The sequence below is a fragment of the Annulohypoxylon maeteangense genome (assembly GCF_022496945.1).
Source record: "Annulohypoxylon maeteangense strain CBS 123835 unplaced genomic scaffold GGS22scaffold_14, whole genome shotgun sequence".
NCBI lineage: Eukaryota > Fungi > Ascomycota > Sordariomycetes > Xylariales > Hypoxylaceae > Annulohypoxylon > Annulohypoxylon maeteangense.
In genome coordinates, this window is record NW_025953261.1 from 860,530 (window position 1) to 876,310 (window position 15,781).

The following is a 15,781-nucleotide window of genomic DNA, read 5'->3' on the forward strand; positions in this document are numbered from 1 at the left end:
CTGGATGGTGATATTATTCCTCTTCTCCGCTTCGATCGCGGCTAGATTTTTGTGTTTAGCACACGAAAGCCCCTAAAGCAGTGGATGCGATAGAATACCTAGGTACCTACCTAGGTAGGTACTAGTCTGACACGTGAATGCCGTAAATTACAACCACATGGTTTTACAAAGATAACCAGGTCATGATTTAAATGAAGCTGTGTTACAAACGGCTATTTATGACACATGAACAAAAGTTAAAACAGACATTATATTAATAATTCTCACTATGTTTAACTCATACTAGGTACACATCATAGGGTGCCCCCGCTGCAACACTCGCGGTTCTTCCGTTGCGTTCAAGGTGTGCAAGACTCAGCAAAATGTAACCAGGTTATGGACTAAAATAGGTAATAAATAATAGTAAAATTGATACATATATGCATCTACCTATGCTATGCTATGGTATGCAAACCTGCCTTAAAACAATGGCCATCCATTACTGTAATATTCCGTCATATGATATGAAGATCCAATCCGCCCAACAAGATGGTATCAATGGTCGCTAACCCCTATTCCAAAATCTGACGTGCATTTTTATGCGCAGATCGTATGTAACCCCAGAATATGAAAAAGTCCTAGACGAAGCAAGGACGAAGCAATAAACGGTTAATCGCATAGAAATTTTTGGTGCCCAAAATCTATTTCCCAGCTTTCCCCTCAACGCCAACCCCCTCAATACCGCTGTTATATATGCCCAGATTGACCGGGTGCTTGTGACTGATCCGTGCCGTGGCTTGGCGAATGCGGCGATACATGGCTTGGTTGAGGAGATGCGTGACTGCTGATCTGAGTGCTGTCTAGCATATGCGGATCGTATATCGTCGACCCAGGCAATTCTGTTGGTGTATTTCCAACGGCAGGTAACTCGGTACTGTATTGTTGCCCGTACGGTTGTTCCATATACTGCTGAGGATATTGTTGTGGGTATGGTTGCGGATACTGTGCATACTGCTGGTTGTACATCATCGCATTCGGTGGCTGTCCTGAGGTGATCGTAGATGAATCAGTCATCCCAGGAGAGGTAGGATTCTTAACGGGCGCGTAGAATCCGTGTTCTGGCGTAGAATGGGCCGCCGCACTAGCCGCTGCTCCTTCGGTGGCGGCTGCTTTGCGACGGCGCATGAAAAAGAAAGCAAGAGCACCAAGTGCTGCTAAGCCTGCAATGCCAACGCCAACGCCAATTCCGGCTTTTGCTCCCGTCGAAAGACCGGTCGAATCTACGGAATCTGTGTTTGTTGCAGTTGGAGCGCTCACTGTAGATGAGCTACTTGCTTCTTCCGGGGTGAGAGCCGTCCATGATCCAGACCACGATTCTTTCCAGTCATTCGTACTAGCTTTAATTCCACCTCCATTCGCCAACTCAACAACATTTGCCGATGGAATGTTAGGGCCGGGTGCTTGTGCGAGCCACCATGATTTAGTGCCCCAGTTAGCGCCGACGAATGCATCCTGTAAGAAGGCACGGCCAAGTGTGTAACCTTTAGAATGTCCAGTATAGCAAGGGAAATACTGCGTAGGTTGATCGACTAATGGCGCAGTGAGTGTGAGATTCAGATGCCGGAACGGCACTGAGATAGAGACATTCTTGGTATTCGAGTCAGCGATGAAAACAAATTCCAAAACAGAGGCTGAGTTGACAATTTGTGTGTATTTTGGCTCGTTGGTATTCCAGTAATATAGGCCGAGGCCTTCATTGTATGTGACAGGTAGATTTTTCGCAATGGCATCACATGTCGACTTGGGGAGCGATAAGTAGGGGGAGCAGCCATCGACGGAAACCTGAAGGCCCCCAGAGGTGATAGACGAGTTGCCCGATGACACTTGAACACAATTAGCATTTGCACCCTTATAGGAATGAAATAGGTGTCTCAAACATATACATGGAGCGGTTATTTAATGAGGTTCAGGTTCCATGAGAGAAGCTAAAAAAGGACGAACTGAGAGTTTAATAACACTTACAGAGACCACCTAGTGACTCAAACTGCCACGGGGAAGAGCCGTCTACCACCTTGATTGTGATATCCTTCAAGGTGATATCTTTCGTATAGTCGTCCTGATACGATAGAACGTCTCCTACAATTCGATTCTGATCATAACCGCCAAAATAGAACGACCCGGGCATTTTGGGATTTGCCGAGCCAATATGCATACCAAAAGAGTTGGATGCGGTCTTGTTATGTGCCCATAGATATCCCGGGATAAGACTCGCGTTGATTGCTGGCCCATAGCTGTTCGAGAACGACTGGTTCACTGTGTCAGGTGCTCCTATTCCCAAGCAGCCCACAGTCAGGGGATACCACTGGCCATTCGGGTATGCCATGTAGGATTGATTAAGTAGAGCTAGAGAAACATTTGCGATTGTTGATCCACCAAATTTCATGTTATCGATCCACGAATTCGTCGGTTGGCCTCGTATATCAACTCCGGCCATATAATCAGAACCCGACTGGAATTGAATGTGTCCTGTAGAGCCGGTGGCATCTACTTGGGACTGGGCGTCATTGTAGAGACCGGCCTGGTTGGCATAACATAAAGTCCTGTTCTGGTTACAATAATCGGTGGTGAGAAGGAAACTCTGGAATTCCCGTCCCGGGTATAGTGCTATCGTCTGGTCATCGCCCAATGTCACCTCCACTGCCGGCCAAGGACCGTCCGGACCGTATGTCGAATCGGACCACGTTGCGGCAACCGGCGCTGTAGCTCCATGAACAGGTCTAAAGATAGCTAGATATGAAATGAGTGAAATGGGTAAAGAGAGAGGAGAGAAAGCCATGGTTATGGACAACACACAAAGGTGTGGTGCGAGTCACACGCAGTTTGGCGGATTGGTGCGAGACGGCACTCGACGTCGCGATCAAAAGAAGGAAGAAGGAAAGATTTGATCAACATCAGAGAAAGAATGAGAGAAGTGAATACCTAGGTATGAGCACCGCTATACCGATGGACGACCGGTCTCGACTAGGGACACGATCCGCCTTGTACAATACGCTTGTACAGTACATAGATCCATCGTAGCTTGTATTCTGCAGCGTAGGACTCTCGAGCGCTTACGGAAAGCAGCCGCCATACCACTAGACCAGGCCAAACCCAAATTCAGGAGATGAGGCTGTGGATCGTGAGACTTGCCAGGGTCACGTCCCACTATTTTTACCAATACCTGAAATGTAAGGTCTTTGGGGGATCCGAATGCTGGACCCCCTAAACCAAACTTGGCGAAGACCATCATCAGCTTTCCACTAACGAAATCGTGTCAATGAAGTCCTTAAAGCCTACTCGACAGAGAGCTTAGCTGCGCCTCTTTAATGCGGTGGACGGGGACTGAAATTGAACATCGCGCAAGGGTGGTTGGTTCTCTTGGGGATTTTCTCATCTTGAAAGTTAAGATTTTAAGGCTGAGATGACTTTGCGGAGGGAAAATAAGGTTAATATGCTAACATCGCGGAGCTGTTGGACTGTCTAGATCGTGACCATGAGTTCTTTGACCACCTAGATAGGTACTGAAGCCTTCGGTATTCAACTCTAGGTAGTTTTGAATCTATCGCATGAGAACTATTAGGTAGCTAGGTAGTTATTAAAGGAAAGCTTAAACGGCTCGAGGTTCCATCGATACCTGTTTGATTAGGGCTGACAGGTGGGCTGGTGGGCTGGTGGGTTCAGGACTTTTTTTTTTTCTTTTTTTTTTTTTTGCCTAGCCTGAGACGCCGCATCTCAAGCCTGATCAGGCTTAGTTGGTCGATGATATATCGCTACCATGACCTTACCAACCCGCTATATAGGAGGTCGGTATTATACCATACCTAGTAGTATACCACTAATGCACTGTACCTATTTAATCGTCAGTTTGGTAGCTTTAGCACACACAGGTAGGAAAGGCTTAATCTCGGCGTTCGAAAGCTCGAAGAGTGCGAAGTGCGAGTAATCGCATACCTAGATTGAGGACTAATTTCGAGATCATGAAGTTGAGTCTCTGCTTGGCTTACCCGAACATAAAGTTAACGAGTGCATTCGGACGAGACATCTTCAAGTTTCATATTAAGGCTCGAAGAGGAGGGAAACTCGCTGCAGCCGAAATCTACGAATTATATTCGGCGGTTGCGGCCTTTCTGCCGCTCGTATGCAAATCCTTCCAGCTGGCGAAAAGAGGCGAAACTTCATGCAGATTACATCTGATCATCGGTGCCCTATTGCATCGAATTAACAAGTCCGGTTCACCCCAATTATTACCCCCGGTCCTTATCCCATGAGGCCCGAAGATTCTGTCGATTTAGCGCCCCCCACTTTCAAGCCCCAATAAGCCAATCACAACAAAGCTTCATAAAGCTTCAGTGTTATTTCCTCCTCCACATGAGCTTTTTCATTCTTATATACCGAATTTATAATATACAATGGCGATATATGGTATAGAGATGTATGTGATAGGTTTAATCGTTCAAGTTTTCATACGACCAAAATCGGGAAAATCTCTAATATGATTGGTTAATGAGGTGTAGAAAGTGGGGGGCGCTAAATCGACAGAATCTTCGGGCCTCATGGGATAGGTCACGGCCAGTTGGGGGCCAAAGTCATCGAGTAGGGATAGAGTGGCAGAATGGACAGATTGGAAATATGATGATTGATGTGCTTAATAATTGAGGTAATAATAGTAGCTGCCTGGTATGGATACTCAATTGGAACTTATGTAGGCTTTCAAGTTGATAGATTGATGTAAAATGCAAAATAAATGCTCAAAGGAAAAGAAGCGTGAAGTACCTAGCAGCCTGCTAGGTAGTACATCGAAGTATGACTATATCAAAATCAAATATTATGAAATTACCTCCCTTAGTTACATAATTATACATGGGCCCCACCTAGCTACCTGGGCCAGTGGAATTGGTCGCTATCCTGGCAAGTCGATAAGCAGTAAACCACGTGTGCTTCTTCACTAAAGTGATGCTTAACTTAATACTTTCAGCCTATTCGGAACAATGAAACATTTACTACAGCGTAAAACCTCCACAACCTTAACCTTAACCTTGAACCTTTCCACCACTACTGGGCAGTCTGCGCCACGATACAATACGTACGTAGGCAAATGTAAATGCAAAATACCTTCCCTTACAACATAACTTGGTTAATATCCCCTCATTCATAGAGTCGTCAACTTTACTTTAGTAAATGCCTTCTTTCCCAATGAGTGCTGTTTCATCCTTTAGTTGGTATTGATTCCTTTTTCGGCGGAACCTTACCCGTTCAACTTCCTTTTTAAGACGAACTTCGGTCGGTAGTCTTCGGCCGTCAAATCCTCGATATCCTCGATCTCCTACCGAGTAAATCGTACAACATGGCTCCGCTTTGGGGATCATCGTGGTCCTCTACCTGGGGTTCTCTATCTGGATATAGCGCCGTTCAAAATGGCGAGCAGAGTGCAGCGACCAGCTCTGCTACGGATTCCTCCCACCTTAAACCGAGCGTCGGCCAGATCTTGATGTCGAAAAGAGTGCGATATACTGCCATTTCATTCGCCACTTTCGGCCTATTCTTTCTTGCCTTCCGAAACTACGATCGCTTGCCATCCATCGAGAGCTTTCGAGGAAGCAGTACTGCTGCCGGTGCCAATTCAGACTGCCCTCCCGCCGTCGTACCGTCCTTCGAGGAAGCCCAGGTCAATTGGTCGCGATTCGCCTACACACAATATGTCACCAATGCCGCGTATCTGTGTAACTCGGTCATGATCTTCGAGACCTTATTCCGCCTAGGCAGCAAAGCCGACCGTGTTATGATGTACCCAGAGAATATGATGGACCCAGGCGAGACGAGCCCGTCGTCGGAAGAGGCTAAACTAATCGTTAAGGCCCGAGACGAATATAAGGTGAAGCTTGTACCGGTTTCGGTTCAGCGAAGGGCTGGTGGTGATGGTGAGTTCCACAGACTACCTCGGTATATTTGTTTCGTCTCTTGATTTCTAACTCTAACAAGCTACCTGGGCCGAATCCTTCACCAAGCTCCTTGCTTTCAACCAAACCCAATACCAGCGCGTCTTGAACGTCGATTCCGACGCCACCATTCTTCAGAGCATGGACGAGTTGTTCCTCATGCCGCCATGCCCTGTCGCCATGCCTCGCGCCTACTGGCTATTTCCGGACAACAAGATCTTGTCATCCCAATTAATGCTAGTCCAACCAAGCGCGGTCGAATTTGACAGGATCCTGAAAAAGATGGAGTCGGCCGGTCGCAACGACTACGACATGGAAATTGTGAACCAGTTGTATATCGATACTGCCATGATCCTCCCTCATCGCCCCTACGACTTGTTAACTGGCGAGTTCCGCGGTGACAACCATGTGAATTATCTTGGCACGGATAGGGAAGAATGGGATCCTGTTGCCATCTTCAACGAGGCCAAGTTCCTTCACTTTTCAGATTGGCCTGTGCCGAAGCCGTGGATCTCCATGTCCGATTCGATGCGGCAAGAGAAGCAACCAAAGTGTGTCGAGAAGAACGGCCAAGAGGATTGTTCCGCTCGGGAATTATGGAACGGATTCTATAATGATTTCACACAAAGACGTTCGGTAAGTACACCTCATCCTTAAGTAATCTTAGCATACAAGGCTGGATGCTAATTCGATGGCTAGACTGTCTGCAGCACCAAGAAGAAGGGAAAGCGATGAATCAGTTGAATTGGTGAATGAAGGTTCGTTTGGTTTATTTTGGCAATGAAAAATATTGAATTGTATTTTACGTGGCATGATATGTTATAGATACCAGCATTGGCAAGCATGTCTCTGCGTCTTCATCTGACAGGGTGTTAATATGTAGCGGACTACTCTTTCGGATATGCTTTCAGGAGTTTTAGGTTGAGTTGTTTTAATACAGGGCATTGTGTCTTGATGTTGCTATTCTTGGTCACTGCTAGACATTCTCAGGGGCCCCAGAAGAATATTTCTACGTGGAAAATCAACACTGTTGCCTAGATCTATAAATCATATCCTTATCCCAGGTCTGCTACTAGACAATAGAATCGAACGCCATGGCTACCTAGGCCCCTTGTATTCTTGCTATGTCCTCAGCGACCCCATGAGACCTTGGATCCGCCACCTGTGGTATCTTTCCAGGGAATTGGTGCGGAGACGCTGCCGCCAGAAACATTGTCCTTCCCGCGCTCTTGCCCATCCTTGCCTTTGTCGCCCTGGCCTCTTGATTTATCCCCTGACTTGTCTCCTGATTTATCATGTGCCTTGTTGCTGTCCGGCATATCGGCGTGTACTTTGGAAGTTTGGAGAGAGATAGATTGCAATGTAAGGATTGGGAATAATGACTTTCTGAAATTGAGGTAAACTATTTCCTGCTTTGTTTTTGAGAGTGAATTAAAGTCGACTATGACTAGAGGGAGAAAAAGGGAGAATAGGGGTTGTTAAATATACTTCACCGTAATCTAGGTAGTGAATGGAGCCGGGGATTGTACGCTTGCTCTAGTATGACAACAGTAGATGAACAACCACTGTGTGTATCACAGGTACTTACCATGGAAACATCATTGTTCTTTGGCCAATCCTATGTGGATTCGTGATCTAGTTCCCTCAAGTCTCTTCATCTCTTCCCAGAACGAGTAAGCGACTCGAGAATATGACACACTTTTGCTCTGTTTGCTCGCAGTTTCCCAATACTCTGTCAAGCGCCTTGTCCAAACCTGCTCACCAACCAGATTCATTGATGACTGGGTAGCCTACTAGTATTATCTCACTCATGTGTGCAGTTATTTGCATTACCTATTATAAGGTACAATATGCCAGGTAAGCTTTTGATATCAGCATAGTAAGTACTATTAGTACTTGAAGATACGAAAACACCGAATTTCGCGTTTGACTCTTTTCGAAACTTTGAACTTTCTCATTTAGTTACTAGAACTACATACCTACCTAGGTAGGTAGGTAAGTATATAGTAGTTACAAGTCCGTTCTTTATTCCTCAAGTGAGATATATAAAAGGTTTCCGTTGAATGCCCTTCATTCTCCCTTTCTCGAATCTTGCAGGACTCGTTAAAATTACACGACAACTTGATTACTAGCATCTTGTCACTATTCTCGTCTTACCAGAAGTGAAGGGTCCAGCGAAGTAAGAATAGGGGCTTATATGTACTATTGTTAAGAGGGGAGTCATGCTAACTGGGGAATGTCACTACACGAAATAGTGTTAACACTGATGATATGTGTATAAATACCTACCTACCTACTAGGTAGGTAGGTACTAGGCATTACTATTTCTACTAGGTATTTATTCATGATGTCGGAGACTCGGAGTTCCGTTGTTGCCTTGGAAAGGTACCTAACTTAAACTTGAGTCTTATGTTTAATCTTTAGTGCAGTTTGAGTTCGAGACCTTAACTCGAGTTTAATATGACGTTCCTGGGTGCACATGTGAAACCGATGGAGAATTGACTTTGAAAACGAGCCATAGCCTGGCTGCCTGGTAGCTAGCAGTGGAGCCGGAGGAAGGTATGAGGCCATCGGTAGTCGGGAGTGGCATGGTCAATTATGTAATTAATTTCTGAAGATTTGGAAACTACACCGCAATGCGCCTTTTAAAACATTCAATGTTCCTTTCTTCTTCCTTCAACTTTTCTGCATAGTTCAGCTCATAGCTCATGATAGCTGAATCCGTTTGAGGGATATATGAAAATCTCCAAACCGCGCCGAAACCACCAATTGGGATCAGTTAGATATCAGGCTTAGCAGGCTTAGTCTAACAAAGACCCCCAAGTTTCACCATATGGCGGTCAACCGAAATTCCAAATTTGTGGCGTCGGTAGATTGCGGCGGCCATCAGCGGAAATCAGTGCGGCAATAGATAATCGAGTGCCTAAGTGGACATTCGAATCCCACTAACGAATATTATGGAGACGCCGTGATTCGCCCACACCCGTTACACACCCATATAACGTGCTGTAGTATATCTAACAGCCGGCCAAGAGATGAGCGAACCAGGATGGCGGATTCAGGGTCCCCCACGTCTAGTTTACCGCAGCCTGGATGATCGCCTGAATGAGCTAGAGAGCACAGGATCGCGCCCCGAAGAAGGAGATGGGAAAATATAACAAAAGAAAAAGGAAGGTGATCACACGAGAGCGCCGCCAGTTCGGAAGCGAAATCATTTTTTTTAATCAATCTCTACTTTACACAACACACACCGCGCGTCATGAGCCTGGAGATGCTCCATGCCGTCTGAGCTCTCTCCAACGGTACCCCGGTTGTAGAGACTGTGTTTGTATGCATGTGGCCGTACACGGCCTATTCCGGTTTAGCTTATGCTGTGCAGCCTACGAATTCCGAAGCCGATACAGATAGAGCGCCGCGCATTTCAGTGGTCAAAATTTACGCTGCACTCGCCTGGTCGATGCTGAAGCGCGCACGACCTCAGTGCGTCTCGACAGTCGATGATGGCCGTCGATGTCGAGGAGCTTGTCATCGAACCCTTCCGGGAGGTTGTCGAGCGGGGCAAGGAAGCCGTCGCCAATGCCGAGGCAGTGAATGACAGCGGTGAGAATGAGGATGACGCCGACCCGTCCAACGACCAAGATGCGGCGGAAATGCTCAAGGTAGCACGTTCGCTCGTAAGAGAGGGTGAGAGGGCTTTGCAACGACTACTACCATTGTGGAAAGAGCGTGTCGACAAATACGGCGACGCCTTCACGGAGGCTATGCGACAGAATGGTGAATTTCTACCTCTTGATATTATTCCATGCCGCCGATGAATTGCCACCCAAGTTCATGGTATGTGGGACCCACTGACGCCTGATTTATAGATAAAATTCTCGATAGTCAGAGGCGGCTAGAAGATCTTCTGTACGATTTGGACGACTTCGTCCAAGTCGATTCGTTTGATGCCACGAAGTTTGCGGAAGTCCAAGCGGCATCGAAGTCTTTCGCCCTTACTCTAATGGAGACCATTAGGAGATTGCATATTGAAGAGAGCGCATCATCATCGGTATCGACCATTCCCTCGTGGATACAGCCGTTGTCGGCACGGGCTCCAAATGGCAATAATAGCAACACGGGCTCTACAACCACTTCAAAGATGAACGACAACGTTGACATTAGTGGAACAAATACCCCAGTCCGGCGGCCATCTAGTCCTGACATTTTGGGAGCAGAGCGCGACTTTATCAGTTTAGTGACTGGTCCTTCTGCCGTCCCACCTTCAAATTCGCGAACATCAGCCTGGGTTAGCGAGCAGACGACAACAGCAAAGTTATGGCCTCGCAGCAATTCAATACCTGAAGACGACTATTATGTAGGACAACCTATGATATTTAACAACCTCGACAGTGTCGCTCTACACGGCCAGGAGACACCCGTGCCAACAGCACAGCCTAACGCGCCTTATAGCCCAGGAACCTCTTACAGTAGAGTATCTTGGTATACCAGTACTGGAAGTCATGCCTCAGGGCCTAGGTCATCAGTTCATATCCCTACCAGCGACCAGAGAACGACCTCGCTTGCAAGGCCGGGCCCGTCCGAAAACCGCGGGTCAAAAGAGCTTGGACCGCCGTTGCCCAATGCGCAACCGGTCTACGAAGACGGCCTCATACCTACGGAAGAGCTCTTTGACCCACAAGCGAATTCGTCTTCTGGTTACCAAATAGGGTTGGATAGTAGCCTCTATATACAGAAGGGATTGTGTTCTGGTGCACAGACGTACCGAGTCAAGGGACGTAAGAGTGCTACTAAAACTGTGATGGAATATGTAAGTACATCAAGATCTATTCCTCTACATCGTGTCGGCTGAAGGAAGAGATAATGGTCAAAACCAAAAAGGTACCTGGCTTATGCTAATGCTAATTACGAACAGGGGACGAGACGAAGTCTTTGTCGATGCACGGACTGTGAATTTACACAAAATCTATTAGAAGCTGAGCTTGATACTGCTCAAGATTGTAAGGAACCCATATGAATGATAAGACCAAGCTTGGCTGACTAGAACATTTCATAGCGACTGCAAATTTCTGTAAAGCGGGCGTTATGTTTAGACTTCGTTTTCTATATAAATCGCACTTAACATCAACCTCGGCGTTTACATCGCAATTTGGCTGTCTCTTTTGTGCGCAAAAAGGCCAGACCGTCTATGCCGACGATGCAACTGTATTTACAACACAGGAGCAGCTTTTCAAGCACCTATCGCGCCACCCGCAGCCCTTACCGGAGATACCCGGGGTGGTGATTTTATATGGCGACGTATACAAAGATAACCCCAATGCTGAAGATTACGATCTTCACTTTCAGAACCCTCCAGTTGCCAGTATCCTTCCGGATGCAGCGTCCCTATCAAAGTTTCCGTCCGCCGTAGCTGTCAAGAGCCACGTCAAGCGATATGGGCGCGACCTGACAGACCCTGACGGGAATTCGGATCAGGTTACGAAGTTTCTTGAAGGCGCCCGTATTGTGGGTATAGAATTTCCAGAAAAATGGAAGGGGAAATGGTGCACTGGTTGGCATGATGGCCAATGGGGCTCATTTGTTGCTAAGCATGTGGTTCTGGAACCACCGGCACAACCTCCAAGTCCAAGTACAAGTGCTGATGGAATGTTTGTCACGACACGCTGGAAGTGGGAGGTGAAGGATACATCAAATGGATGGTTGCCACTTGATAAAGATGAGACTTTATCGAATGTCACCTGTAGGTCCTCAGTTCCTATTTATCATCTTCCCTATCGTGATAACTAGCTGCTAACTACGAATACCCTTGGATAGGGATAAACCGGGACGACTGGTGCTGGTCAGGCATGAAGAAGAATGGGAAAGTAGGGCTTTTCCCACGATCTCATATTAAGATGGAGTCTCTCCGTGGCAGTGCTGTCTGGCGTGGAGAGGGGGAAGAGGAAGAGATGCCTAAGGCTAAAAAGCAAGGCAGCTTTGGGTTACCTACGATTAAGATGCGGAGGATGACCATTGGAAGTTCTACATCTTGAGGCAGATTCGGGAAGTGGTGATCTTATTTGATGAGGTACAAATAACCTACGATGCTCTGTATCCGAAATCTGGATCTGCTAAAGGGTCTTTATACATGTACGGGTATACTTATCTAGTGGCTACCGGGTATTGCGAGGACGTTGGCGTACTTTTGTATTTGACCGAAGTTTCTACCAATACATTTTCGATTGGTGTATGTGGATGGCTGGAAAGAATAAAGAAAGTCCCCGCACCTCCACAAGTCACCAGCCATATCCTCCCCACCTTGGCCGGTTTGGGGTAGGTACAATAATACTTACCCCACATCTTCAATAAGCTTGTGGCTTTACTGTTCTACGTACCGACGCTAAGACAAAAGCGGGTATAATGACATCACCGGAGCGTTTCCTCCCCGGTCTTCAGCTCATGGTGATGTTCGAAGAGCAACGGCCAAGGCAGCCTTGCACTTATTGCGATCGAGATTACAGCCGCATGGAAGAGGTAGAATGATACTATTCGATGAAGTATAACACTGGTGCTTTCTATTTTGGAACTAGTCTGGCTGGTTTTGGTTCACCTCTGGAATTGTCTGTAGACAGTTGCTGTAGCTACTACGTCATATTTGTATAACGCAGTGGCCACCAGTACACAGAGCACGGGACATACAGCGTAGAAGCTTCCCCATTGAACATGAAATGGGCTGATGGGGTGGTCTAAGTATTTTCTCGTTTAATTTGTTGGCCAAGATACATTGATCTCTGTGCAACTTCCGGAGCTCCAGGAGATAGCTCTACCCGTAACTGGGTACCTTAACTGACCTAATTGACCTGAATTTCTTGACCAGAGGCGAACTTGTAACTGAACAACAGCTCGAACAGCTGGACGGTAAACAAAAGAAAGCAGTGACGTGATACATTTTTGGCACATTCATCATCATCATCCTTCATCATACATCCTCCCAACTCCACTACCTAACCCGTTCCCACCTTATGCTAAACAACACCGCTGTCATTCTTCTTTCATCCACCACGATACTTGTACCTGCATCGTCTAGTTTTCTTTCCTGCAACAAACCAACATTTCCATGAATAGGATCCTGGAGCAAACTATCCTAACTTGATACTACTAATCTGATTCATCATGAGGTTGTTATCAACCGTCCTCTCTCTAGCCCTGGCGGCGGATGCCGTCGTTGGTAGCAGCTGGTTCAGCAAAGCTGGTAAGTGATTGCAGTATTGTTTATTCTTCGTCTTGTGTCCCTATATCCTCTTACAACACCGAATCCCATTTGGCCACTGGCTAACACAGTAATTTAACTAGCTTACAACAAATGGCATGAGACCGAACTCGAGCGATGGCTGTCCGACAACAACATCCCCTACCCTACCCCCGCAGACCGCAAGGATCTCGAAGACCTCATCCAGAAGAACTGGGACGCCTATGCTGTATCTCCTTACAAGAATTGGGATACCGACAAGCTCACATCTTATCTCACATCGAAGGGTGTAGAGACAAAGGACTCCGCCAAGTCGGGCAAGGATGCACTCATTTCCCAGGTGGCCAATGCCTGGTATGAGACAGAGGACAAGGCTCAGACAGCTTGGACCGACGTGCATGAATGGATACTCGACACCTGGACTGAGAGTTCCCTGAAGGCTTTTGCAGACAAGCATGACATCCCAGGTAAATTTTCAGCGTTGATATCACTATATATACGTCGCTAATTTAGAGAATAGTCCCCCAGCCCCGAACTCGTGATACACTCCTGCAGAAAGTTCGTTCCAACTATGAGACAGTGGCAAAGAAAGTAGGAGAGACCGCCTCGTATCCCGGCGATTGGCTTTACGACACCTGGTCTGAGTCTGACCTGAAAGAATGGTTGGATACTCACGGAGTCCCTACTCCCCAAGTCACTGAGGTAAGAAGTCCCATTCCCATGTATCTAGTATACTTGATTAACTCTTGTCAACCTTAGCGTAATCGACTAGTCGCCTTGGTTCGACGTAACTCTCGTCTTGCTTACCTGAAACTTCAAGACCAGCAAGCTTCTGCTTCCGCCAGCGCGAGTGCAGCCTATGCCGCACTCACTGACAAGATTATCGATGCCTGGGGCGAGTCTCAACTAAAAGAATTCTGTGACAAGAACGGAATCAATGGTAAGAATCCTTCGTATTATATTTTCGCTTCTAGTATTAATGGCATCTACAGTCCCTCAGGGCAGCAAAGTCAACGAGTTACGCGCACTTGTCCGTAAAAACCGTGCTCAGATTCTCGGTGACAATCTATCCGCATCAGCAACCAACGCTTTTGGTGCTGCCACTAGCAAGGCTGGCAACCAGTGGGCAAAGGCTACTGATGACGCGACTCTCGCTGCTCAGGATGCTTTCAACACTGTAGTTGACGCTTGGTCTGCGAGTCGATTGAAGGCTTACCTAGATGCCCGTGGAGTTCCGGTCCCCCAAGGATCTAAGGTCGACGAGCTTCGTGCTTTGGTACGACGAAACTCTCACAAGGTTGCTCACCCATACTCCGCCTGGACGTGGGATGACCTGTCGTACGAGAACCTCAAGGACTATCTTGTCGCTAGCGGTAACGATGCGGCTAAAAAGATCGGCGAGAGCAGCTCCGCTAGCCGTGATGACCTTGTCGCGGCTGCTCAATCTGCTTACTCTTCTGCGTCTAGCGCCGGCGGTAGTTCGTACGCCTCTGCCACGAGCTACCTCTCTCACGCCACCGAAGCGGCGAAGACTGCTACATTCGACACATGGAGCGAAAGTGAATTAAAGGCTTACCTAGACACCTACGGCATTGTAAGTTTATTTTATCTAGGTCATGCGAATCTAACTTTCATCTTACTGACACATTACTTAGCCTGTTCCTCAGGGCTCTACAGTCAATGAACTCAGAGCCGAAGCACGCAAGCAGTCTACCTACTTCAAGTACGGAACCACGAATCCAGCCAGCACCGCCTTCGCCAAGATCAGTGAAAACGTTAAGGGCGCATATCAATGGATCTTGGATCAGATTCAATCTGGCTCCGAGGCCGCGAAGCAGAAGGCTGGTGATGCCAAGGAGGAGTTGTAGATCCAGTCTGTTGTCTGTTCTAACCTACTCGACGAGTGGGATAACCCTGGGTTTTTGGCGCACGTAAGGGGAGAGTATTAATGGCAAGGTTACGATTATGAAGTGTATCTGATACCTATGTCGCAGATGAAAAGCATTAAGAAAAAACGGGGATAACATTCTGTTTGTCTGTCTAGGTTTCTTTTCGCACGGATTTCACGAGGGAAGCATGACGGTTACGATTGTTTTTCAAGGACGTCACCTTTTCAGTTCTGGAGTTCGAGCATACGGACGAGAGGCAGGGGTTAGTCAGTGTTCTTTTTGCTAGTCAGGTTTTATTGAGTAATGAGATTGTGGGATTAATTATCTTGTTTTATTGCTATTGCTAATGAATTTTTTATGTTATGGCTTGCTGTTGTTATTAATTGTGTGGTTGGTGAGTGTATCTGCGGAAAGTCTTTTGTGCTTCAAGTTCGGATGTTAATGGGCAAGGTTTGGATTGCACCTTTTCTAACCCGGTAAGTCTTCTTAGCCCATATACGTGCTCGGTGGTTACTCGTCATGAAGAAACGGATTTTTCTGAAGCCTTATAAGCGCCATACTCGCTGCACGACCCATTCACACTTATACGGGTAACTGGCGCACCATGGCTTTTGGTCATGATGTCGCGACGGCCACTCTATCTATTGTGGTTACTAGGACAATATAAGATATACCGAGATCTTCGGGAACTCAGGTGTGAATCAGCCTGGCGG

At 46.9% G+C, this 15,781-nt stretch overlaps 4 protein-coding genes across 4 annotated transcripts; 3 read left to right on the forward strand and 1 right to left on the reverse strand.

Annotated features, from left to right (window-relative positions):
- Positions 1-637: 637 nt before the first annotated feature.
- GGS22DRAFT_42482 (acid protease) lies at positions 638-2,894 on the reverse strand. Its single transcript, XM_047967057.1, has 2 exons — positions 2,002-2,894; positions 638-1,862 (listed from the first exon to the last, which is right to left on the reverse strand). Exons 1-2 carry the CDS (start codon positions 2,813-2,815, stop codon positions 727-729), a joined length of 1,950 nt encoding a protein of 649 aa, XP_047816766.1. The 5' UTR covers positions 2,816-2,894; the 3' UTR covers positions 638-726.
- Positions 2,895-4,948: 2,054 nt separating this feature from the next.
- Positions 4,949-7,048, forward strand: GGS22DRAFT_169106 (glycosyltransferase family 8 protein). The gene is made up of 3 exons (XM_047962262.1): positions 4,949-5,936; positions 5,998-6,590; positions 6,654-7,048. The coding sequence occupies exons 1-3, from the start codon at positions 5,363-5,365 to the stop codon at positions 6,687-6,689; spliced, it is 1,203 nt and encodes a 400-aa protein (XP_047816767.1). The 5' UTR covers positions 4,949-5,362; the 3' UTR covers positions 6,690-7,048.
- A 2,110-nt stretch (positions 7,049-9,158) lies between these two features.
- On the forward strand, positions 9,159-12,256 carry GGS22DRAFT_169108 (uncharacterized protein). Its single transcript, XM_047962263.1, has 5 exons — positions 9,159-9,728; positions 9,821-10,761; positions 10,867-10,951; positions 11,008-11,691; positions 11,766-12,256. The coding sequence occupies exons 1-5, from the start codon at positions 9,452-9,454 to the stop codon at positions 11,981-11,983; spliced, it is 2,205 nt and encodes a 734-aa protein (XP_047816768.1). The 5' UTR covers positions 9,159-9,451; the 3' UTR covers positions 11,984-12,256.
- Positions 12,257-12,519: 263 nt separating this feature from the next.
- On the forward strand, positions 12,520-15,396 carry GGS22DRAFT_169109 (uncharacterized protein). Its single transcript, XM_047962264.1, has 6 exons — positions 12,520-13,182; positions 13,284-13,646; positions 13,700-13,881; positions 13,939-14,119; positions 14,172-14,773; positions 14,835-15,396. Exons 1-6 carry the CDS (start codon positions 13,104-13,106, stop codon positions 15,045-15,047), a joined length of 1,620 nt encoding a protein of 539 aa, XP_047816769.1. The 5' UTR covers positions 12,520-13,103; the 3' UTR covers positions 15,048-15,396.
- The last annotated feature ends 385 nt before the right edge of the window (positions 15,397-15,781 follow it).

What these genes read in the sequence shown, in the direction of transcription:
- GGS22DRAFT_42482 (XM_047967057.1), bottom strand. Translation starts at nt 2,815, where the DNA reads ATGGCTTTCTCTCCTCTCTCTTTACCCATTTCACTCATTTCATATCTA. An exon ending in TGAGTCACTAGGTGGTCTCT is followed by an intron (nt 1,863 to 2,001) that starts GTAAGTGTTATT and finishes ATTGTGTTCAAG; the next exon opens with TGTCATCGGGCAACTCGTCT.
- GGS22DRAFT_169106 (XM_047962262.1), top strand. Translation starts at nt 5,363, where the DNA reads ATGGCTCCGCTTTGGGGATCATCGTGGTCCTCTACCTGGGGTTCTCTA. An exon ending in GCGAAGGGCTGGTGGTGATG is followed by an intron (nt 5,937 to 5,997) that starts GTGAGTTCCACA and finishes AACTCTAACAAG; the next exon opens with CTACCTGGGCCGAATCCTTC. An exon ending in ATTTCACACAAAGACGTTCG is followed by an intron (nt 6,591 to 6,653) that starts GTAAGTACACCT and finishes TTCGATGGCTAG; the next exon opens with ACTGTCTGCAGCACCAAGAA.
- GGS22DRAFT_169108 (XM_047962263.1), top strand. Translation starts at nt 9,452, where the DNA reads ATGATGGCCGTCGATGTCGAGGAGCTTGTCATCGAACCCTTCCGGGAG. An exon ending in GCTTGATACTGCTCAAGATT is followed by an intron (nt 10,952 to 11,007) that starts GTAAGGAACCCA and finishes AACATTTCATAG; the next exon opens with CGACTGCAAATTTCTGTAAA. An exon ending in GACTTTATCGAATGTCACCT is followed by an intron (nt 11,692 to 11,765) that starts GTAGGTCCTCAG and finishes ACCCTTGGATAG; the next exon opens with GGATAAACCGGGACGACTGG.
- GGS22DRAFT_169109 (XM_047962264.1), top strand. Translation starts at nt 13,104, where the DNA reads ATGAGGTTGTTATCAACCGTCCTCTCTCTAGCCCTGGCGGCGGATGCC. An exon ending in TGACAAGAACGGAATCAATG is followed by an intron (nt 14,120 to 14,171) that starts GTAAGAATCCTT and finishes TGGCATCTACAG; the next exon opens with TCCCTCAGGGCAGCAAAGTC. An exon ending in ACCTAGACACCTACGGCATT is followed by an intron (nt 14,774 to 14,834) that starts GTAAGTTTATTT and finishes CACATTACTTAG; the next exon opens with CCTGTTCCTCAGGGCTCTAC.